Below are 24,981 nucleotides of genomic sequence, written 5' to 3'. Positions count from 1 at the left end.
TTCGAGACAGGGTTTCTCAGTGGTTTTGGAGTCTGTCCTGGAACTCACTCTGTAGACCAGGCTGGTCTCGAACTCACAGAGATCCACCTGCCTCTGCCTCCCGAGTGCTGGGATTAAAGGCGTGTGCCACCACCGCCCGGCAAGAAGCGCTGCCGTCCCTGGGCGGGCTCGAACCACCAACCTTTCAGTTAACAGCTGAACGCGCTAACCGATTGCGCCACAGAAACCCAGCTTGTGTTTTTTTCTGATTTGTTGTTTAGCTATAGTAATTTAATAAGTTATAATTGAATTTAGTATTATAAAGAGAGGTAGGATATCTAGAAAACTCAAAGGCTGTTTTATCAGTCTCAAAATTGTAAAAAACCTCAATTTTGTAAAACCTCAAAAAATTGAGGATTTAAAAAATATTATGAACCATTTAGCTTTCTGTTCTATAACAAAAAAAACCAACTGAAATATAGCTCTCTATATGTGTTCATTGAGCACCTACCATGTTAGAATACCATTTTGATTGTTGTTAAAATGAATAACTTTTGTTCATACTCAAAATTTACTTAGGATGCGTTTATTCTGTTATTAAACATCCATAATATAAACCATCATTATTACTTTGGCTACTCTGACTATTGAGGTAAAGAAGAAATTGAAGCTGACAGTACTAACTAGTACATGTTCATTTACAATTCTGTACTGACTATATATGGTGTCCTGTGAGCAAAGAACAAGAAGTTTAAGAAGACAGAGGAAAAGAACTTTAATAGGTTTAAAATTTATCCAGATTTCCATGGCAGACATACGTGCATTGGTTTGCAAGAGATCATATATTTGTGTGTTGTAAGTGAATATGTGAGACCTTCATGAAGAATGAAAGTTTGTAGAAGTATAAACTCAAAATATGCACCTCCCTTTCCAATATGGGTAAGATTTGAAGAGTTAACAAGGAAAAGACATTTAGAAAATGCATTATTGGAATACATGATTCATCCATGTTGTGTTTTCTATAAATTGAAAAAAAAAAGAGTTTGTGAAACTCGGGAGTTTAAGGAATAAAATTAAGCACAACTGGTATAACAGATGTTAATGTTCAATTTTTCACTAAAAATGTGGAAACAAATCCACTTTTTAAAACATTTCTTAAATGGTTTAAAATGTGGGTAATAATCTGAATGTTTGTTTCTGAGGATGGGGCTGGTGAAACATTTTGTCTTAAATGTGTGTTTGCTGGAATCTCAAATAAAGAGTTTTAACTGCTTTGGAAGAATTATCTTCTTTCAAATAATTTATGGCCTTGAAATTTTTGTAGCATCTCATTATTTTCAATCTTGTCACAGTGCTATTATATGAATGGAGTAAACTTTAACATGCAATATATAAAATTTTTGTTTATAGTACGTAACAGGGGCACTCCTGAATAGGTATCATGGAGGCAAAGTAAGAACTGTTCTGTTGGTGAGCTAGAATTACTTCATGGCTGGATTCCCCAGGCAGGCAAACCTGTGAATGGAAAGCACCTGTTAGTTTCCTTATAATGCCATAGGGAAAAAAGATAGGTGCAACTTAAGTGGAACTTGAAAAACTTGGAAAGTCTATCTGACATTGATTTAGAAGAGAATTAACAGGTATTTGTTAAATACTTTTGCATATCAATGTTCTTTCTTTTTTTTATAAAAAGATTATGTTATTAACTCATGTGTATGAGTGTTTGTCTATATGTATTTTTTGTCCATTATGGAGGCCAGCAGAGGGCATAAGAGCCCCTGGACCTGGAGTTACAGACGGTTGTGAGCTAACATGTGGGAGCTAGGAGCTGGATGACTAGGAGAGCAGTCGATACATTTTCACCATTGAGCCAACTCTGGAACCCCTGGAATTGAAGAGTTGGGAAAGTAGTCAGTGCTTTTAACTACTGAGCCGTCTCTGGGCCCCTTAATGGTCTTTCTTACTAACCCATTCATTTGCAGTTCTGTAGTTTACTGCTCTGGGAAATCCTATAGTATTTTTAGTTAATGAATCCATGCATATAAAATGCATTATTAGAACAAATTATAGAGAATGATCTCTGTAATGTTTTCTAAATTCTAAAACTATGAATGAGTAGAAAGCAATGGTGTAATTAATAGTGGGAATCACCTTGCCTTTACTACTCTGTGCTTACCTTACCAACGCTGAGATGCATTTACTAAATGTTAAAATACTTTAATGACCTTTTCTCTTCTTAATCATTGTGCCTTATATTGCTACTGAGGAGTGATTCTGTGAGTGTAGAGATAATTAATAACAACCCCTACCTCCCATATCTTTCTCTTTGATGAATTAAATCATTTAGCAAAGAGAATTAACTGATAAGAAACTCAAGCAGCCTTTAAGTAACAGTGTTCTTCAGGCATAGTGAAGTGATAGATAATAAAGTCAATAGAATAGATTTCATTTTTACCTGCATTGTGTTTTCCACCCTGAGGCTCTGAGAATTTTAAATGTTTAAGTCTAAGTATTAGGAAAAAAAGAAAGAAATACAGATCAGATCTAAGAACATTTTCCCAGACAAAACAGATGACAGCAAATTCTCATGGAGGTACCTCATGGAAAATTTTCTCTGGCAATTTATGAGAATTGATAAAAATCGCAACAGATTGTTAATTAAATTAACTGAAAGTCTGAAAAATGATATCAAGCTGCCAATGTAAACCTGACTCACAATAAAAGGCACTATTTTTTTAAAGAACACTTTTTTGTAGTTTTAGAAAACATCTGGGTAGATGCTTTAAATGAGAAAATAAAAACTTAATATTAGCAGAAATAGATAATGCTGAACATTTTGTTACTTTAGTCTTTTGGTATCAGGATTTTGATGAGGTTAAAGTAAGAGAAATAAAAATTATATACAGTGTTATTGTCAGTTTTCTTTAATGACACTAGAGTATAGCGATTATCTGGTAGCTGTAGGATAAGCGATAATACTGCTAATGTTACTTATATAACTTATTTCTAACTTTTTGTGCTTATTGAATATCCATAGAAGCAGCAGCTTTGGCAACAAACAAGGCTAAAGAAAAGGTTGTGTTCGATATACTCTTCAAAGTTCTAACCCATCCAGTCTCCATAACTGTCATTTCTCATTTTACAGATAAGAAAACTAAGGTGACATGGGTAAAGGTTCTAGTTCGAAATCGTTTGTACAACCATGAAGTTTAAAACTCATGTTTGTGTTGGAGACTAGACATTTCACTGTTCTTTTCTATGATTTTGTTTCTCATATTTTGACTTTCTATATTCTTAATTAAAAATGGAAGCTTTAAATTCATCAATTCATATTAATCTATCTTCCAGAGAAGTCCTTTTTTGTTTTGTTTTGTATATATATATACACACACATACACACACACACACACACACACACATATATATGCTTTCTCAGATTCAGAGTGATGTTACATAAAATACTTAAAGCTTTTTGTGTGAAATAATATATTCCTGATAACACTCTTTTTTGTTCCTTTTTTCTGCAAGGGGGAGGTACACTTACACGTCAGTATCAAGACTGAAGCAACATTAATAGAGAAAAAAATGAGACTTTAATTTTTATTTTTCATATAAATAGGCACTTCAGTAAATTATGAATGTTACAGCTTTTCAATAGCTTGGCTTAAAAAGTAAAAGTCAATAAGAGTAATTCTGATGTCTCATGTTGTGTACAAATTATATATAATTATATCATATATTATATGCAGTTGTATAATACTATGTGATTATGTAATTATAAATTTAAATTGTATATATTATATATGATATGATTCTATCATGTATATAATCATATAATATTTTGTAATTACACAATTATATATGCAAAATATATAATTTGTAAACAACCTGAGATATCAAAATTACTCTTATTGACTTTTCCTTTTCCTTTCTAAACCATGCTATTGAATAACATTAAATATATATATACATACATACATACATATACACATATATACACTGATTTTTTTCAGTGCTGGATATTGAACACAGTGCCTACTTGCTAGCTAAACACTCTACCACTTAGCTACAGCCCAGACTTGTACAGGTCTTTTCAATTAAGAAAAAATAATTTGTTATTGTATTACATTCAAACAAAGGGCCTATCATGATGGTTGTGTTTTGAGAATCACTTTGCTTGCTGCTCTAATTGATGAGTTAGAGAATTTGTTGACTTCTTAATCAGGCAAAAAAAAGTATTAAACTGATTTATGCTACCTTGTGTATTTTTGTATACTTAGTTGTGAACCATTCCTTTTCCACCACACACACACACACACAATACAAGAAATAACCTTATGTTTGTTTCTGGTGTGATATAAACAAACCTTTTCATTTATTAAAACTTCATTAAAAAATTCTGCTCAAAATTAAGATTTCCTGTATCATCTTGGAAGCTCACGTCAGCAATATCATGTCTAAACAAGAACCAGTAACTAATGTTTACTGAAATGAAAAGAATAAAGACATGTCTCATTAATGCCTTAATCAGAATACACCCAAGAGGTGGCCTGTCAATTTAAGACAAATGTTGCAATATATTGCATGAATTAATCTGTGTATTTATTTATTTATTGTCCAAAGATGGAAAGATAGGAGGTCTCAAAGTAATTAAACTCCCAGATTTCACTTTCAGCTAAGACATAGGAACCATGCAAACACTGAACGTTCCCTTCTGATGCCTGTCACTCTTCCTGAACTGTGCAAATGCTACTCAGGTACTGTGTGAGAACTTATTCTTATGTGGAGAATGATTGAAATGACTCAAGCTATATGAGTATGTTCAATCCTTCTGTTATTTTGGTGTTTGGCACAGCATTATGTTGATTCTCCACTATGGATAACATATGCTTATCCGGAACACACAAATTCGATGATTCCTAACAGGTTATTATTACTTTTTTCTGACTTCATAGCAAAGGTTAAGAGATACACTAGTGTGTCAGTTTCCTTTCCCCCAACATTTTATCATATCACAAGATTTAAAATAGCACTGTGTATAACAGACAAAAACTGCCAGGTTCCATAACACTGAGCAAGTCAATCATCTTTTAATGTCAGGGGTTCTTAAGCTTTGCTACACAAACTACTCTTAAAATTGTTTTTTTTTTTGTTTTTTTTTTTTTTGTTCCTGGCATCAGAGCCATGCTATGGTAAATGTCTGCACATGCTCTGAGAACCTTTGGTGAGGGAGGGAAACTCACACAAAGGGACAAAACAGCCACTGACTGAACTCACACATTTCCAGTCTGTAATTTCAGTTCTGTTATTTGTTCACGACTAAAAGCCTGTATCTATGGAAATGAAAAAAAAAATCTTCATACTAGGGGCTGAAATCAGACGGCATGTTAGTTTTTGTCAACTTGACACAAACTGAGAAAGATAGGAAGAGGAACTGAGGCTGAGAAGTTGCCTGTATCAGACTGGCCCATGTCTGTGTTTGTGAGCATTTTTTTTTTTCAGTTGCAATCGATGGAGGAAGGTTTATCTCACTGTGGGTGGCGCCACCCCCAGGAATGTAGTTAGTCCTCAGTTGGATAAGCAGATAGTTGAATGTGAGCCTGGACGCAAACCAGTAAGCTGCTTTCCTCCATGGTCTCTGCTTCCCTTCCTGCCTTTGGGTTCCTGCCTTCAATTCCTGCCCTAACTTCCTTCCATGACAGTTTATGACCCACGTGGTGTAAGATGAAATCAACCCTTTCCTTCTCAAGTTGTTTTTGGCCTATGTTTTATCAGACCACTTGGGATGCAAACTAGAACAGATGCCTTTGTTCCAGGGAGTATATAAGTAGTGTGTCAGATTTTCACTTACTTTAGAAGATGTTCTCTCTGTGTGTATAAACTCACTACGCTCCAAAACTGTCAAATTCACACATAACTGATATAGATCTTATTTTTACTGAGTGTAACTTATCATAGAATTTTACTACAAGACAAAACATTTTTAGATCTCATTTTTAAGCATGTCATGTTCTTAAAACTTGTCCCAGGACAGCATGTTTCTTCATTGTTCTTCGTTTCCTCTGCAATGTGTAGTTGTGAATTATGAAACATATATTGAATCTCTGATATGTGTAAGATGTCGTTCTGAGGGCCCTGAATGATACATGCATGAATAAACTCAAGGACCTACTCTTAGAGAACATTACTTCTGGGAGGGCGAGCTTTAGTTCCTTAAAGTTAAAACAATACAGAAAGTGCAAAGACCATGCTAAAATATATAGTGATTGCAAAACACCAGACAAATCCATCTTACTCTTTTTATTGATTTCTGGATTAATGCATCTAAAACTTCTCTAAATAATACCTGCAGTAACTCCTGCATTACATCATGGTTTCATATGTGAGGTTAAACAGTGTTGAATCGATAGTTCATTCTATAATTTCAACCAGTTGCTAATATAGGAACTTGCTTTTGTGAGATAACTCTCCCAATGAGAATTTCTGTTGTCAAGCTATGCCCACATTACAATAATCATTATCATTATAATTCACATTAATCACAGCATAATAATTAGCTACTATTAATTTTTACGCAGATTGGAATGGATTTTCTTCAGCTATATCACATCTACGTTTTTAGTTCTTTTGTCTAAGAATGTGAACAATTTTAACTAAGTTACTAGAACAAAAAGAATTTCATGATCATGATAACTTCTCAAGATATATATCAAGCAAAGAATGTTGAATCAAAGATAGGACGGCAATGATGTGTTACTTGTAGAAGGAAAAAAGCATGTTTAATCACTATTAGAACTGCATAAACTAACCATAGACAAAAATAATCCCATTTGGTACCAGCATGAACAGATAAAATCCAACAGACAACTAAGCAAGCATTTTCTCAAGTATTTTGAATACATCTTTTCTTTTGGGGGCAGCTGGAGGTGAGGCACTTACTAAGCAGTTCAAACTCATTCTTGAACTCCATTTTCTTGGCTCTGCTTCTTAAAAGCTGAGATATTATGGGTGTGGGTCACCACTCCTGGTTTAATGCACATCCAAAGTCTCATTCTTAGTTGATGTGGAACTTGAGGACCTAATTTTAAAGAATACCTAGTAAAGATAATAAGGGCTAAAAGACAATCATGCACTTGACGGTTAGCCTGTTCTTTCTAGTTTACTCAAGGAAATTACTAATTTTCTTTTGTCTCGTTTATACCATCATATTTTTTAACAGAATGCTAGAGGATTCCTCTCAAAATGTAACTGAAATGAAATATAATAAAGCTATTTTTGATATAGTTCCCTGAATATTGCCATGCATTTTCTTAGCTTTCCTTTACAATAAACTTGAACCAGTGGGCTGAGCATGTTAATACCTTTTTCTTCTTAGTTTTCCTTAAACCCAGTACAACCAGGTTTAATCTCATCATTGTAGCAAAGCTGGCTCTCCCCAGGCTTCCAAAGCCAGGTTATTTAACTGAATGGGTGATTTTCAGAGCTAGCACTCTGTAATATAGTAGGTGCTAATGTTACATATTAGTAACACTTGAAGTCTCTGATAATCTTTCTTTCATGTGTTTGAAGAGTGCTGTATTTTTTCAACCTACTGATTTTCCCAGTCTCTGGTACTTTCATGTATTTATCATTGGTGATATCTGAACTCAAATTACTGTGTTTGATTTTTAATTCGCATTTTTCCCTTGGCATTTTATCCAGTCTGTAAATAAATAAAGATAGGTCCCCAACTCTTAAATTTGTCTAACTCATCCTTACTTTCTTTTATCTGTATCTTACTTGCCTAGCCTGCTGATCTACTTTCTCCTAGACGTTATCGCCTGTCACCTTTCCCATGCCAGTTGGAGGTGTCTCTCAGCTCGATTTGGGGATCGTTATATATTATCTGCAATCCATGAGAAAGTGTGATTGAATGTTCAGAGTTTGTTCAGTTCTTAACTTCCCTGCTTCTTGTAGCCTGCACCCAGCCAATATGCTGTCTCACTTGGGTTGCTACAATACTAATAATGTCCCTGCTCACCTCCTAATGGTTCTTCTTCCCTTTGATTATTATCCCCTGTGAAGTTTGTAGCCTCCTTTTTTACTAATTCCTTACTGGTTCTCTTTGCTTCAGCAGTAGTAATCTTGCTATATCATGAGTGAAAGTGATAGGCACATATAAGTTGTACCTGACTGTTATCTGTTTCAGGCACATTCTGGCAGCTCTCTATATAGATAGACATTCTTGTTTTACAGGTTTCGTGTGTGTGTGTGTGGTTTTGCATATACCAGTGGTTCTCAACCTGGAGGATATGCGGGAGGTTCTCAGAAAGGAAAAAGAAGGGAAAAATGTTGTAATTATATTATTATCTCAAAAACCCACATGTAAGTATCAATAAATACTTGGATTATTTTTCTAACTCTAACTTTATCCTCCTATACCTATTCTCTTAAGGTTCAAAACCATCACCATTTACTTTTCACCACTTTGCCATGTTTTCTGAAAATTAACATATATAATGCATACATATTATATACAATAATATATAATTGTATGTAATAAATATTACACATTTTATATAACAGATGCATTTTGTAAGGACTTTTTGTTTTTCTTACCTATTACATGTATGTGGGTGGACTGAGGTCTTGCTTTCCCTTCTTTGATTTCACAATTGAGCAACATTCTTTTCTTTGAAATGGTCAAAGGTTTTTTTGGGTAATGCTGTCATGCTGAGCAATGGTTACAAGCCAGAATTCTAAGTTAAACAAAACAAGGAGAACAAAACCTTAACAAATCTTTACCCCTCTCATCCTTTGCCAGTGACCCTTAAACTACTCTTGGCCCAGTGGAATTCTCAACACATTCTCTCTACAAAAACCATAAATTTGGAATGGAATACCTGGGCTTCTCTGTCAGAAAAATTTATGCATAATTTGAGACGGCTCATTTTCTTTATAATAAAAAAGTGTCACTTTAAGACATTTGAAACATTAAGCACTTTATGTTTCCAACCAATTAGAATTATCTGTTTTTCTACTAGAATATGTAAATTAAAATTGCGCGAGAGAATATTTACTTTTTAAATCCAAAACATTTATCTTTTCTTCTGCTTGAATACTGTTCATCTTCTTGTCATTAACTTTGGCAAATTTTAAACTAACTAGAAAAAAAAAACATTTAAAACAAGATCTTGTTTAAATATGTTTTTAGTACTCCATTTGAGAACCAAGCATAACTTAGTGAGTCCTAATGCCTAAAATGCTGAGGAATCACAGAAGGCCTATGTTCAGCTTCCCATTTCTTACTCTTATTCACTCCCTCTAGTGTTCAAAAATATGGAATTCATAGTGAGCCTATTGTCATCATAGAACAGACTGTTATGTGGAGACAGTGTTTTCTCCCTAATAGAGTTTTGTTTTCTTTAGATAATGTTGGCACAGTCCTGACCTCTCAGAATTCGCCATCTCCCCTTCCCTAAGGATTCTGAAAGGCCTGACATTCTTATGTTCATGTTTACAATCTGTGCACACCTGTTAGAGACACATCTGTATTTCTGTCTTTACGTTCTTCCTCCATTAGTATACCTACAGTCAAGATTTTAGTTTTGCAACTAGTGATGTAGTTTTGCGATAGGATTACTGAAATTAAATACACTCCTTTCAAACTTCCTTACGAAAGAACCACAAAATCTCCAGGAGGAGAAAGTTAAAAGGAAAAATAGATGGTTATTCAAGATAGACATTTAATAATTTTAACACATATAAAAGAGATTGTTTTCAATCATGAAACTCAGCTGCTATTTGCTGATTTTTAAAAATTAGCGCCTAGCATTTAAATTTATTCTCTAAATTAATTGCATTATTAGAGATATTTGTTTAATGTCCTATAGCTTTTATGCAACTTTAATATTTACTATTATATTTTAATTTCTCATTATATGAAGAGAGCGTTAACTATTTCTCCTTTCCTTCTGACTTCTGAACAAGACGTGGCTTTTGTACTTTTCAGCTCATGGTGTTAGTGATTACCAACACGAAGTCCCCAAGACTGGGCCTGTCAACACTCTGCCATGAAGCAGGAAGGGGCTCATGGAGTCCATCCTTCCCTGAAGATTTGCCTGCACTTAATGATAGCTGAGGGAAAGAGGGACATATCTTTTCCAGTAGCATAGTTACTGGGGAAAGGTGCATGCTCCAGTTGAGAACGTCTGTCTCTTTCTAAGGAAATCATCTGGCTCATTAAAGATAAAGGAAGTTGAAGGGAGGGCCATTAAGAAAAGGATGACGATCAGCAGGAATTGAAGGGGATAAGGAGTGTGAAAGGAGATGAAAAGATCAAACAACATTATTTACATGTACAAAATGTCATAATAAGAAATCAAAGGCAAAATATTGAAATAAAGAAATTAAATTATATTTAGAGACACCGCTTCAAATTTCTATTCACTATTTCGAAGTATATTATAAAAATCGATACATTTTAAAACTGGATTCAAAACTCAACATGCTCTCTCTATCAATCTTTCACATTTATTTTGAGTGCTTAATCCTTGTTTATAGCAGGTTACCCTGTATACCTTTGGGGAAAGAAATTTTTTAGTAGAATAATCAAGTACGCTGTGTGCATTTTTTATTGTCTCATGAATCACAAATGCTTGAGAGTTTCCCATCTGTTTCCTAAAGTTACTAATACTCAGAAGCCAATACATTATATCACCAACTGTCTCCTTAGCTTACCTCAGCCAAGCAGCTCACTGAACGCTGACATCCTAGCATTTCGAAGAGAAGTAGGTTTTCAAGAACCTGATCAGGAGAATCTTTTATTTATATGTGTTTCTTTTGCCAAGATACCAAGAAGGAAGTCCTAAGCTGTGCACACACAATTTAGTATAACTTAATAGCGTTAGCTTCAATGGCATTCAATCTAGCTTTCAGAGATCTGAAATGTTTCTAGCTATGCTAATGTTCTTATTGGATTATGGTAATGTGTCTTATTTTCCCTTAAGACTGCTGAAGAAAAAGATTAACGTAAAAGTACTGGCATCTGATCAAAGTTGCAGAGAGAAAAGAAAAACAGACCAAGAATTATCATTGGATGGCTGGAGAGAGAGAGAGAGAGAGAACAGAGTCTCACTCAATTACTCAACTGAGGGAGTCCTTGAACTCACGGTGTTATCAGAGGATGACTTTGAACCTTGTAATTCTAAGGTCAAATGTTGGAATTACAGCCATTTGCTACTACACCCCACAATTAATCCATACAATGTTTAGTCTAGACCTTGAGAGTTGGGTCAGCCTTCTGCCCCTGAGTTATATTCCGAGCCTGAATGGATACTATGTTAATAAACTTGCTTTGTATGTAATGTTATGGCATAATAGTTAATGAAGGAAGTTCATTACTTACTAGATTGATATAAGGGTATGCATTTCTTAAATGTTAAGGGAAATGAATCAATTATCTCTTAGAATTCTTGATCGCTTGTATAGTGATATTTAATGTCATCCTGTAATCTCAACAGATGTAAAAAAGTGATTCATAGATACAAAAGCCATTTTTTAAATCATAACATCTAGTATTCATTACGTCAGGCATTAATCCAAAATAACCTTTTAATGATAAAATACACCATAATATTTTGTATGATGTAGTTTTCTTTGATATTTATTTTCAAATTAAATATACTTCCCTTATGTCCATTTTAAATTGTATTATTACTGTGTACCAGTTTTCACCGGTGAGTGTCCTTTGGATGATGATTCTGGATACTCTGATAGTATTAACCTAGCTAGAGGAAGTAGGCCACTGGGGGCAGGCCCTCTGAGGTATAGTATCTCTGACCCCACCCCCTACCAATTTCAATGCTTCCTGTCTGGCAAATAGCAAGAACAGCCTTTACCATAGGCTCTGGCTGATGAGAGGCTCCACCCCAGGCTACGGAAAAAGCCAAGGGACAGAACTGTGGGAAATGTAAGTTAAAAGGAATCCTTTTCTTGAAGTTACTTCTGTCAGAGACCAGTCAAAGCAATGAGGAAACTGAAGCATATACCACAGCAGATATTTATTTCCTTTGTTAGTAGGAAAGGGTTCTACCACACACAGAGTATTGTAACTTCTCCTCGAAGCTATTGCAAGAGCCTTTGAACTGAGAAGTAAACAGAAAATAAAGATGAGTTACATTAAACTTACTGTAAATTATGGAAAGCACATTATAATTACCAATATAGACAGAATATCATACATTCACACATGGAAAATAATTTTAAAATAAGATGTTTCTGTGAATTTAAGACAGGCTTTCTATAACATGCTCTATAATGTCATACAAAGAGAATTCAGTTAATGATAAAAAAATTGTAGCACATTTATAAAATTTAGTGAAATTTATTTAAAAATTATAGAATAATATTTGCAAAATATACAAAAATTAATTAAAAATATGTCAATGATTACAGTAAATTGATTTATATTTCTCAATGAACCAAGAAATATCCAAACTGAGTTAGTATCTCTCTAACCTATCATTCTGATAGAAAATGGTTCCTGGTTCTTTTATTTAGTTGTTGTTACTAAAACTGCCATAATTTTAATATTCATAAACAAAATTTAGTATATATACATTTCATATAAAAATGGAGAAATTGACACTGGTGAAATACAACCTTAGTTTCTTGTTCTGTTGTTGTGATAAAATAACACAAAACTTGTATTGATATCTTGTTTATACGAATAAAGGTTGCCTGAAGATTGGAGGGCATAGAGGTCTAGAGGTCTGTTCAAACAGAAAGGAAGTGATAAGGATGGGCAGAAGGAGAAAGTGATGAGGCAGGAGGAAACAGGAACTCAGTCAGTCTCTTTTCAGCTCACATCTTGAATAGGTAAGGTGGCTGTGATTTTACCCCTTCGTCTCTGATCTCTCAGCATTTTTCCCAGATCTGACTTCAGGCTTTTACTATTAAGACCTGTGGAAGGGGAGTGTTTGTGTGTGTCTGTCTCTGTCTCTCTGTCTCTCTCTGTCTCTGTCTCTCTGTTTCTCTGTCTCTGTCTCTCTCTCTTTCTGTGTTGTTTTATTTTGGTTTACAGTCCAGGTTATTTAGTTAATCCCAGAAGGGATGTCACAGCTGCAAGAGACTGAGGCAGCTTGTCACATTGCAGTCTGAGTCAAGATCATAGTGAAGTATGCTTGTCCTCAGTCTTCTCCTTAAGCAGTTCAGGGTCCCAGCAGAGAGAATGGTGCCTCCCACAGTGGAGCAGATCCTTTTGCCTTGGGTAACCTACTTAAGAGGTTCCCACACATGCATATCCAGGGGTCCCTCTCCTGGTGAATGTGCGTCTCATTTGTTTGACAGTTCAGACTAACCATCTCAATATACATCCCCTGGCTATTTCTTTTCTTGTAATCAGCATGTTGTCTTACAGCAGTGTGTACCATGTAGGAGTGCTATAAAAAATAGTTACTGAAGGTCTAAACACATAAATTTCAAAGTTTGTTTTTTTGACAAGTATATTTAGCTGGTATGGAGTGCTGAATGAGGAATTTGAATATCAGAAATTCCTACTTAAAGTCCTGTGTCAGCTCCATTTGTACTACTTTCACTATTGCTAGAGGGCTTAGTAATTAATCTCAATACTCCTTTAGCAGGAGGATCTCCGTGAGTTCAAGACCTGCCTGGTCTACATAGTGAGTTCCAAGACAGGAGGATTGTAGAGGGCGGGGAGAGGGAGGAAAGGAGGGAGAGAAGAATGGAGAGAGAAATCAGTTATTGTATAGTCATGGTGCATCATGCCACAATCATCTACTACCCTCAAGTCTATTATATAATTCAGTAGTCATTCATTTTGTCCAATATAAAAGCCCTCTCCACAGCCAGTGGGTGAAGAGCTGTTTTCTAGTCAGTCATTCTGGGCTCCGTGCTTCTTATACTGCCGTATCAACATAATGCTCTCAAGGGCGAAATTCAAGAAGAACTAATATCCACATGTGTGTTTTAATCTGCAAGGAAAATAGATTTTCTGCACATACAGTTTGTGTTCCATAGAGAAATATAAGGGACTGAAGCTTTATAAAACCACAACGGAAATGAAATCTGCTAGCTCTTGAAGGCTTAGTACTATCCTACCCACAACTTTACAGGATTTGAGCTTTGGGTTTTTTTTTTTAACTAAGGTTTATGTGGCTTTAATTTTGTACTAATTCATATATAAACACATACATGTGTACACATGCTGAGTTTCATGCATCCAGAGAGGATATGACAAATACAAATAATATATTTGTATTATTTTCCAAATGCTTGAAGATAAAGGTTCTGCTATCTTGAGGTGGTGGCGGGTATTGGAGAGATGGTTCAGCAGTTAAGAGCACTTCCTGTTGTCCAAGAGGACCTGAATTCAGTTTCTACAGCCCACATCAGTTGGTTCACAACCACCTGTAATTGCAATTCTGAGCAGCTCATGCTCTCTTCTGCCTCCCTCTTCTGGGCATCTGCACACAGGTGGCATTCACTCACACAGGTCCTGCACACATACACAGAAGTAAAATTAATAACACGTAAATCCTTGGGAAGAGTCTGCTTTTCCTGATGCAACGAGTCAGAACTACTGATTGTATAAAGCACTGTCCATGATCTTGGAAATTGAATGGCAGACTGTCAGAATGTCCCAAAAACTTACCTTTAATGGAATCTTTTGTCTACAGTAAATCAAAGATACATCGGTTCTGTTGTGCTTGTCAGCAAAACTGTAAATAGAAATTATAAGGTGCCCTTTGCTTTAGAATGGCAGGCATTTCTGAATGCTTCAGTGCCAGCGTATTGCTCAGAACACAAAACCAGAGAAAAAAAGTAGATATCTACTATTCTCTGAGCAGTGCTAACTCACTTGTGCAAGGATCACACATTAAAATTAGTTCATGTTTTGAGCTCCAGTATGGCTGGAGGACATTTCCAATCATCTCTGTCCACAGTAGGCCATAGACAGCAAATCAGAATGGGCGGTAGGATTGCTGTCTGACTCTTCCTTTGAGATTTGTACTCTGGCCCGAGTGTGAAACAGAAACAAACAAACAGTGGCAGCAGCAGCAAAATCTTAGAATAACTGCCATGAAACCAGCAAGTGGACAAAGTGGGGGGCGGGAGTTTGCAGGTTTCTAGGCAGAAAAGCAAACTTCACAAAGGGATGTGAATGAAAACTGACTGGCTTTGTCAACTGTCAGACTTTGCACTAGAAGGCATACTTATATTTGAACTGTACTCAGTATATGGTATTTCCTCCAAGAAGATGGGTCTACAGTTAGGTTACCTGCACCAGCTTACGGACTTAAGAGTCTGACCTGGTCTCAGTCATACAGATAGCATAGAGATCATTTGGCTATCATTGGTGTTTTTGCCACGGAGACAGTGGGGCTGATCTATTGTGAGCTCACCAAGGCCAGCTGGACTGTGACTGAAAAAGCATGGGATAAAACCGGACTCTCTGAATATGGCGGACAATGAGGGCTGCCGAGAAGCCAAGGAGAATGGCACTGGGTTTTGATCCTACTTCATGTTCTGGCTTTGTGGGAGCCTAGCCAGTTTGGATGTTCACCTTCCTAGACCAGGATGGAGGTGGGAGAACTTTGGACTTTCCACAGGGCAGGGAACCCTGACTGCTCTTCAGACTGGAGAGGGAGGGGGAGAGGAGTGGGGGGAGGGGGAGAGGAGTGGGAGGAGAGGGAGGGAAAAGGGAGACTGGGAGGGAAATGGGAGGCGGGGAGGAGGCGGAAATTTTTTTTCAATAAAAATATTAAAAAAAAGAGATCATTTGGGCTATTAACAACCTCTGGTTGTGAGAATGTAGGGAGTCTCTGTCTATGAGGGTCATTAAGATTACTGGCCACCTCCAGTACTGGTTGTAGGAGCTTGAAATGGCCTGACTCAGTAGATAACACAAATCAGCAGACTCTTAATCACTTCCAGTTTTCAGCTTTCTGGAAGGAAGAACAGGTTTTTCTTCTTTCTCATTGGAAAGACAATCGTTAAGTGCTTAACACAGGTTTATCTGGAGATTTAAGGGTGCAAGGATCTTCCTGCTATGCTCCCAAAAACAAACAAGGATGGCTTTTTGTTTGTTTGTTTGTTTGAGACAGGGTTTCTCTGTATAGCTTTGGCTGTTCTGAAATTCACTCTGTACACCAGGCTGGCCTCAAACTCACAGAGGTCTTCCTGCCTCTACTTCCCAAATGCTGGGATTAAAGGTGTGCACCACCACCACCCAGAAAGGGTGGCTTTTAGTTGAAGAAGTTCCAAGTTCCTTTATCCAGATGAAGATACATATTCTGCGTCACGCATGAGAGTGTGACTAATGTACCATGACTGTCTGGTAAAACACAAAATTCAAAGAAACTTTCATTCCTCAAAGCTGTAAACTTCCAAACCATGAGGTTTCAGAAAATACCTTCTTTCTACCAGAATTTAGAATATAATTAGAGAATGCTGTATTAAATTTACAGAATGAAATCTATGGTATCAATTTTAGTTTGTTTTCTTCTTAAGATGACACAGTCATTAGGAAGTATAGTACTTGATCCTGTAAGAAATTCTGAATTATATCCACTATATATTTTATATAATTTTACTTATTTGACATTCAATTTGAATAAAATTCTAAAAATTTATATATTTTATTAATTTTATTTTTAGAGTTGATTTTAAAATATTTTTTTTATTTTCCAAAATATCTGAAGATTTTTTCCTAATTGTATGGAAAAAGTAAATATATAAGTTAAATATTGGCTATCTTTAATTTAGTAATAATATTAGCACAAACTTGTAAAGGGACCATTATAAGCTTTTAGCACATACATTGGTGCTAAATATTTAAATTTAATTTAAACATTTAAAACACAGAAGGAGTCAACATTAAATAGCCATCACCATGGCCACCTCTAGGCTTATAGCATCTGTTTCTGCTTGTTGTGGATGTGCTGGGGTTCTTCTAAATGGAAACAGTTACACAGCACGCAAATAGCTCATTATGAGTTGCTATGACACTTCCAGATGTTGGTGTAAATTATGTCTAGATTTTCTTTCTCATGTTTCCCTGCTAACACATTGAGTGTCCTGAAGTGACTTCAAAAGCATAGGGAATGATGAGGTCCCAAGGTGAATTTCCTTGGCAATCTGGTAACATGGCCTTGACAATGTGTTACTCATGCCACTCTTCAGACACCATGGTTTCTCGCTCATCATGAGCGTAGACAGGAAGTAGAGTGGGTATACACATCCTCTCTTAGTGTTCTTCGTGTTTTGAAGCTACCATCTTGGCAGAATGACTTATTTTCTAGATCATCAAACCTTGATAATGAGCTTCATTATGTGTATTTGGTGAATTAATTAATTTCGAATGACGCAATCACAAGTGCAAAGAGTGTTACAAAATTGTCACTGGAATCGATTCCTTTTATTTTGAATTCATATGAAGGAAACATATTGTACTTTTTGAAATTATAGTTTTTGTAACTAATGTTTCTTGCTTATGCGTTGACTTTCTGTTAAAATATAACCAAAAAATAGTATCCATTGTGACAGGCTACTTTATGGGGAAACTTGCATTTTCATTGTAATTAGCCAACATTAATAAGTTGATGCTATTTGATTTTTATATTTGGGCTTTTAGTCTGAGATAATTATAGATTAACACACATATGTAAAGAAAACTATATAAAAAAATCTTTGATTTTTTTTCTAGCCCTTCTGTGGAAATACCTTTCAAATCTGTGGCAAAATAGAATAATCAGGATATTAACTTCGATGACATCGGGCTACCAAAAGTTCTCACCATGAGCTTTTTATGGCTATCCCAACTTATTTCTATGTCCATTCATACCCTAAACACTAGTGGTTCTTTTCTGTGAATTTCCCTTTGTAAGAAAGTTATAGTTATGAAATCATTTTATGTACTATTTTGAACATTACTTTTATAATTACATAATTATCTGGGGATTCACCAGCTTATTATGTACATCAGCAGTTTATTCTGTTTCACTGATGACTAGTATGTCATGGTACAGATGCACCATTCACTGTTGAACATTCGCACATTGAAGGACATGTGTGCTGTCAGCAGTTTGGGTCTATGATGAACGAAGCTTCTGTGAATATGTATGTAAAAGTTTTGATGTGATCATGTCTTTGTTGTTGTTGGAAATACTGCCTGAGAATGCAATTTCTTGATCATGCTTTGGTTCCATATGTAGATTCATCAGAAACTGTCACTGGTTTTCCAGAGTGTTGCCTCATTTTCCAGAGTGATTTGATGTGTCTGTGATGCAGTTTCTCGGTTGTTCTCCATCATCACCGGCACTGGTGGTTGTTGTTGTTTTGAGACCCACTGAATTTAGTTACAAGGGTGACAATGGGTTTTGAACTATCCATTGGAGCTTTGTGGGCTCCTCAGTCACTCATTAGGTACTTAGTAGGTAAAGATAATGACCAATCCTAACCAAGAATCCATCTGTAGGCAGTCATACAGCAGGAAGATTCTGTAATATACTCCCCAATCCATGCTTCATCATTGAAAGAATAAGTTTTCTGTAGGCTCATGAGGTAGCCTCAGCTGTGAGTATGTGACTATACTGGATGTGTCATTAGAGACACAATTTCACAGCCCTTTTCCATTTTCTTTCATCCTACCTTCATTCTCCATGCTGAGATTTTTGTCTTGTCTGCGCTTTGTACCATCATTGTGAGCTATTTCTAATTTATAACTGTTGGGAGAAAGAGAATCAGTTTTCTTTAAGAATGTTGTGTTTCTTGAATGCATTGGCACAGGAGATCACTTCCTAAATATATCTCCAGTAGCACAGACACTGAGAAAAACAATAAATAAATGGCACCTTCTGAAACTGAAAAGTTTCTGTAAAGTAAAGGACACAGTCAGCAAGACAAAATGGCAGCCTACAGAATGGGAAAAGATCTTTACCAACCCCACATCAGACAGAAGTCTGATCTCCAAAATATACAAAGTACTCAAGAAATTGGTCATCAAAAAAAGAAACAACCCAATAAAAAATGGAGTACAGACCTAAACAGAGAACTCTCAACAGAGGGATCTAAAATGGCTGAAAGACATTTAAGGAAATGCTCAACATCATTAGTCATCAGAGAAATGCAAATCAAAACAACTCTGAGAATCCATCTTACATCTGTAATGTAAGAATGGCCAAGATCAAAAACACTGATGACAACTTATGCTGGATTGTTGTGGGGTAAATGGAACACTCCTGCATTTCTGGTTGAAGTGTAAATTGGTACAGTCCCTTTGGATATTAGTGTTGCAATTTCTCAGAAAATTAGAAAACAACCTTCCTCAAAACCTAGCAATATCACTTTTGGGTATATATTCAAAGGATGCTCAATCGTACCATAAGATATGTGCTCAACAATGTTCATAGCAGCATTTTTTGTCATAGCTAGAACCTGGAAACAACTTAAATGCCCCTCAACTGAAGAATGGGTAAGGAAAATGTGGTACATTTACACAATGGAGTACTACAGAGCAGAGAAAGATGACACCTTTAAATTTGCAGGCAAATTAATGAAGCTAGAAAACATCATATTGAATGAGGTAACTCAGACCCAGAAAGATGATTATCATATGTACTCACTTATAAGTGACTCTTAAACATAAAGCAAAGAAAACCATCCTACAAATCACAATTCCAGAAAATCTAGACAACAATGAGGTCCCTAAGAGAGGCATAGATGGATCTAATCTACATTTATGTAAAAGTAGTAAAAAGTAGTAAAAGACAAGATCTCCTGAGTAAACTGGGAGGATGGGGACCATGGGAGAGGTTTGAAGGGGAGGGGAGAGGCAGGAAGGGGAGCAGAGAAAAATGTATAGCTCAATAAAATCAATAAAAAAAATGCTTGGTTTGGTAAGTAACCCATACTCCAGTGGAAAGACACATATCTAAGAATATATAGCCAGGAAAAATTAGATTTGATGGGTGAAATAAATACAAATTTGGGTAAAAGGGAGGCAGGGGTATGTTTGGGAGTTGGGGGATATTGTGGATATAATATCAAAATACGTAGAAGGACTAATTTAAAAATGATATACTTAAATGCACATGGAGTAGATTACGAAGGAATCATGTATCTTNTTATTATTATTATTATTATTATTATTATTATTTGTCTAGGAAGACAAATCGACTAGACAATGTTAAAATAGAGAGTCCCCTACTTCAAAATGGATGTAAAAATAAGAATAATTTTTTGGAAAAAGTGTAGTTTATGACACTGTTGTGAAGAAGTCATTATTCTCTATATTTTCTTCACCTTCTTCCCACCAAGAATTTTTTATTATTAAAACACATTCTCTGTATGATACAAAGAACTGTTAAATTAAAATTCTATTTCCATGTACTGACAGATCTCTATTCATAGACATGAGTTGAACTATCCAAGTAAGAATTGGGTATTGTGTGATCCAGTGACTCATCACGGAGAGAAAGGAGTGATTAATCTATGTATAAACATCTCTGGAGAGGAGGGGCTCCAGTACTCTCAGGATGAAATGTCTTAGTGATTCACTGGGTTGGAGCAATGCTTCTGGAGAGAATTTGTCAGCATATATCAGGAGCTTTCTCTGCCCTTTGTGTTAGTAGCTCTGTTTCAAGAAATTAGCCTAAAATATTAGAAAAGTACAGAATAACAATAGTAATCTCCAGTTAATTCTATAACAATCCCCAAATAATTTAATTTTAATATTTTATTATATTATCTTTATATTATACAAAGGACTTGATTCTTAATTGGTTAGTAGCTATAACACATATTATCTTCAAAAGTATATATTTAAAATGGAATTAATTTTGTCATTTTTATTAGTTTATTCAGAATTTTTTCATTGTATTTCAGTCATATTTATCCCTTCCCGACTCCTCCCAGATCCATTCCCTTTTCCGCACCCACCCAACTTTGCCTTCACTCTTTTTCTCCAATCCATCAAATTCAGTGTGTACTGCCCACAGACGCTTGGGTGTGGCCCTCACTGAAGCGTTGTTAGTTTTTAAGCATTGTGAATTTTTAGTTCACTTGAACCACATATAATAAATAGTCAAGGGATAAATATTTGTGTTGTCTCTTTGTAACTATTCAGGTGGGAAATCACTCTAACTCTTCTTGTTGCTTTGACTGAAAAGTTTTCAACTATAGAAATCAGAAAATTGTGATATAAGGACAAATAATAGAAGAGGCTGTGCATGCTTAGAATACAAATTCAGCCAGGGTGTGAATCTGGAAGCCTGGGTTTACATTCAGTTCTGATACTAACACGAAGTGAGTCTTATTCCTGTAGTAACAATTTCCTTTTAAATACTTGGAGTAGGTGATGATTCTTTTATATTTTAGGTCAAACAATTCCATACCAGCAATTTTAGGTTCATCCTAATAACCTTGAAGTTAACACAACGGTGTTTAAAAGAACAAGTAATTTGTCTTTTTCTATATTTGTCAGTCTTAGGAAGGGAAGGGATATCTCTGACCAACTTAAAATTCCTCATATTTATTAGTGAGATTGATACATAGAAAACTGAGAATATGTTCATTCATTTAAGGAATAGTTTTGGTAGCTGAGAATCTTATGCTATATATTAAAGCATATGACATACTAGATGGGGCTGAGAGTTGAAAAATATTGTTATCCGAGTGAAATCATGATTAAAGGACACTACATTTCACCAGTGAAGAGTTTTATGAGCCCATTAAAACAAAGTGTTGTATTATTTTTAGACCAGAGTGCCTACACTTTATGTTGGATAAAAGGAAGATAAAGAAAAAAAGATATAGGAAATCATTCCCTGAAAATTAAATGCAAATTTCATTTTAAAACTTCCTGTTTTAAAAATCATGTTTTAGCCATTTTTAAGTTGCATGAAATCTGTCCTTTTTCATGCTCTCACTTAAAGAGGGGCAGGGAAACGTATTCACTTCCAAAGTGTGTATGGCCTAATTGAAACATCACTTATGAAGTGTGTATGGCCTAACTGAAATATCACTTATGAAGTGTGTGTATCCTCATTGAAATGAATAGGTGAAGTCATTTGGGGAATATCTGGAACCCACTGGCTACCCCGAAGTACATTAAGGCCAGGCAATGAGCCTAACAGAACCTTCTTAGTGGAGAATACTTACTGTCACTCAAGTAAAAGCCACACTTCTTTGGGGGAAAAAAAAACTTGTCAGTTAAATAATCCAGCTGCTGGAGACATGGGGGATTTGGCAGAGAAGACAGAGCTTCTCATGATTCTGTTTTTCCTCCTCCCCTTGCTATTGATGCTGCTGGAAATGGGTCAGGTGCTGTTCCATGGCGTCTCAAGTTCTAATAATCTGTCGCTGAGAGCATATTTTAACTCTTATTCTGCATTCAACTGTAGCAGAAATAAAGCTAAAGGCCTGAGAAGAACTTTGAATCTCCACCAGGTGCTCTTGAAGCATGGTGTTAATGAATTTCCTAATAATCACGGAGGTGTATCTAATCTTGCTCACTTACGTTGGGGCTGCTGGCTTTGAAGAAGGCTGTCTTGCGCGCTGATGATATACTTAAAAGGAATGATTTATTCTGATCTTTAGATGTATTTCCGATTTAAAAGAAAGCAGTCTATCACCCTTCGTTGGTCTGACATGGATAACAAACATTCAATCCAAGCTAGGCAGAGCTTCTAGGAGAAAACGATGATGTGACCTTGCCAGAAGATGCCAAGTGGGAATTCAAAGGAGGTCACCATGCCAGTGCTTACTCCACAGGTGACCATCTCTCTTCAAAAGCTATTTCCTTTGAAGCCAAGATCCTTAAGAACCCGACAGCACCATTATTCTTTCATACCCTGTGTTACTTGTGTGAGTGCCAGAAAGTCACATACTCTGAGATCACCTGCATCATCCAAATCAAAATCTCCAAGACGGTAGTCACAAATACATAGGCAAAGAAATACACGTGTCTTGAAGAATTCTAGTAAGCATGTAAACAGGTGGCAGATTTGTAAGGCAGGAAGTTTGTTGTTTTTCCCCCTCCCTTGTTATTAGGAAATTTCTAACATCTTTCCCAAACAGTTTCAGAATATAATCTGAAAATAAAGCTGTATGTCAATCATTTAAAAAAGTAATACAAAACAGTGTTTGCACCTGGTTAATTAGTTGTCTCTTTTCTCTTTGTTTTCTTTCCCCTTTGTCCTTTCTGACTACTCTAAAAGATTCAAAATTATATTAATTTAATGAGACTTCTTTTCAGTGTTTGAATGGAAAATGTTAAAATTTAACAGGATATTGACAGAGTTTTTTTTTTTTCTTCATTAAAGAATAACTACTGGAAATACAACTTGGAAAAGCTGGTAGGGGTAAGGGTGGGACAGAGATTGTGGGAGTGGCCAACAATGACTAGTCTAACCTGAGACCACACCAGGGGGCGGCCCCCCGATGCTGCTTGAATCACCAGGAATCAGAGGCTGTACGGCCCAGAGGCATAGGAGAGAGCCAGACATGACTGGAGGGAAGAAATGTCAATGTAATAACACCTAATGATATTCTGCTATACTCATAGTTTGGTGCCTAGCCCAGTTGTCATCAGACTCCACCCAGCAACTTTTGGAAAGTGATACAGAGACCCCGATTCAAACATTAGGCTGAGCTCAGGTAATCCTGCTAAGGAGAGGGAAAAAGGATTGTAGAAGCCAGAGTAACCAAGGATATCATAAGAAAACCCACCGAATCATCTAACCTGGGTTCTTAGGAACTCACATTGAACAAACAACCAGGGAACCTGCATGAGACTTCCTAGGCCCTCTGTGTATATACAACAGTTGTGTAGCTCGGTCTTGTGGGACTCCTAACAGAGAGAGTAGGGCCTGTGTCTGACTCTTCTACTGAGTTTTGGGACCCTATTTCTCATACTGGATTGCTTCGCCTAGCCTTAATACAAGATGAAGTAGGTAGTCTTACTACAACTAAATATGACATGTTTTGTTCACATCCATGAAAGGCCTGCCATTTTCTGAATAGAAATAATGGAAGTGGAGGAGTGGACAGAGAAGGCAGAGTGGAGGTGGGAGAGGAACTGAGGGGAGAGGAGGGAGGAAAAATCGTGGTCAGGATGTAAAATAAATATTTTAAAAACAAAAAGAAAGAAAAACTACCTCTCTCTCTCTCTCTCTCTCTCTCTCTCTGTGTGTGTGTGTACTTGTGTGTGCGGGTGTGAGTGTATGTGTATGATATATGTATTGCATATGGTATGCATATAATGGTTAGAGAACAATGTTATGGAGTTGATCCTCCCTTCCACTTTTTGTAGGTTTCAGGGGTCTAACTCAGGTCGCCATTCTTGTAAGACACGGACTTACAGGCTGAGTCATCTTGAGGTACTCCTGATAGGGTTTTTAATGGAGAATCATTCTCTCATAGAGTTGGTCATTGAAGTACTCAAGCAAATACATTGACTATGTTGAACATGATTTTTGTCTCTGATGTATGCAGGCATCCAGGAATGAATAGACTTCCTAAATTGTACCCCTGTGGTCCACAAAAAAAGGTAAATATAATTTGGTAGCTGAAATTGAAACTCTAAAACTAGAATCTCAAAATGCAATTTTGGAATTGCTAGTCTTAATTCCATACTTTATATTACAGATTCACAAAGGCTCCATACGTGTACATGTGCCAATTATTTTAGTGGAAAAAAGCTATGGTAATTTTTACTGGTCTTTTAAAAGAAATTGCTAAAAGTAGAGTTTGAAGCAGGTCAAACTTTCTGCTGGATTTCTATTTTAGTAATTTCTCAAAAACCAAAACTACACTGAATCTTTATGAATTGTTTGATATATACACCTTAAGTTTATAAAACTATCTATTCTTTTTTTTAATATAATTTTTTATTGAAAAAAATTTCCGCCTCCTCCCCGCCTCCCATTTCCCTCCCCGTCCCCCTTTTCCCCCCTCCTCCCTCTCCTCTCCCCCTCCCCCCACTCCTCTCCCCCTCCCTCT

The 24,981-nt window shown here is 36.1% G+C and overlaps 1 protein-coding gene and 1 non-coding gene across 3 annotated transcripts in view; one reads left to right on the top strand and one right to left on the bottom strand.

The window, feature by feature from the left end:
* Window positions 1–24,981, top strand: part of Prr16 (proline rich 16) — a 168,098-nt gene that overhangs the window by 4,106 nt on the left and 139,011 nt on the right. Inside the window, exon 2 of one of the 2 annotated variants that reach the window (XM_050149221.1) lies at window positions 24,475–24,529. The exons of the other annotated variant lie outside the window; for it this stretch is intronic. Within the exon in view, the coding sequence (XP_050005178.1) occupies window positions 24,485–24,529 (45 nt within the window). The 5' untranslated portion in view covers window positions 24,475–24,484. The remainder of the gene's footprint in view (window positions 1–24,474; window positions 24,530–24,981) is intronic. 2 annotated transcript variants of the gene reach the window in all.
* Window positions 154–227, bottom strand: Trnan-guu (transfer RNA asparagine (anticodon GUU)). The gene has a single exon. It is a non-coding gene; the product is annotated as a tRNA-Asn (tRNA).

Source organism: Alexandromys fortis, unplaced genomic scaffold (assembly GCF_014885135.2).
Source record: "Alexandromys fortis isolate MF-2015 unplaced genomic scaffold, M_Fortis_MF-2015_v1.1 scaffold_60, whole genome shotgun sequence".
NCBI classification, from domain to species: Eukaryota; Metazoa; Chordata; class Mammalia; order Rodentia; family Cricetidae; genus Alexandromys; species Alexandromys fortis.
The sequence above is the reverse complement of the archived record's forward strand: the minus strand, read 5'-3'. Positions and strand labels throughout refer to the sequence as shown.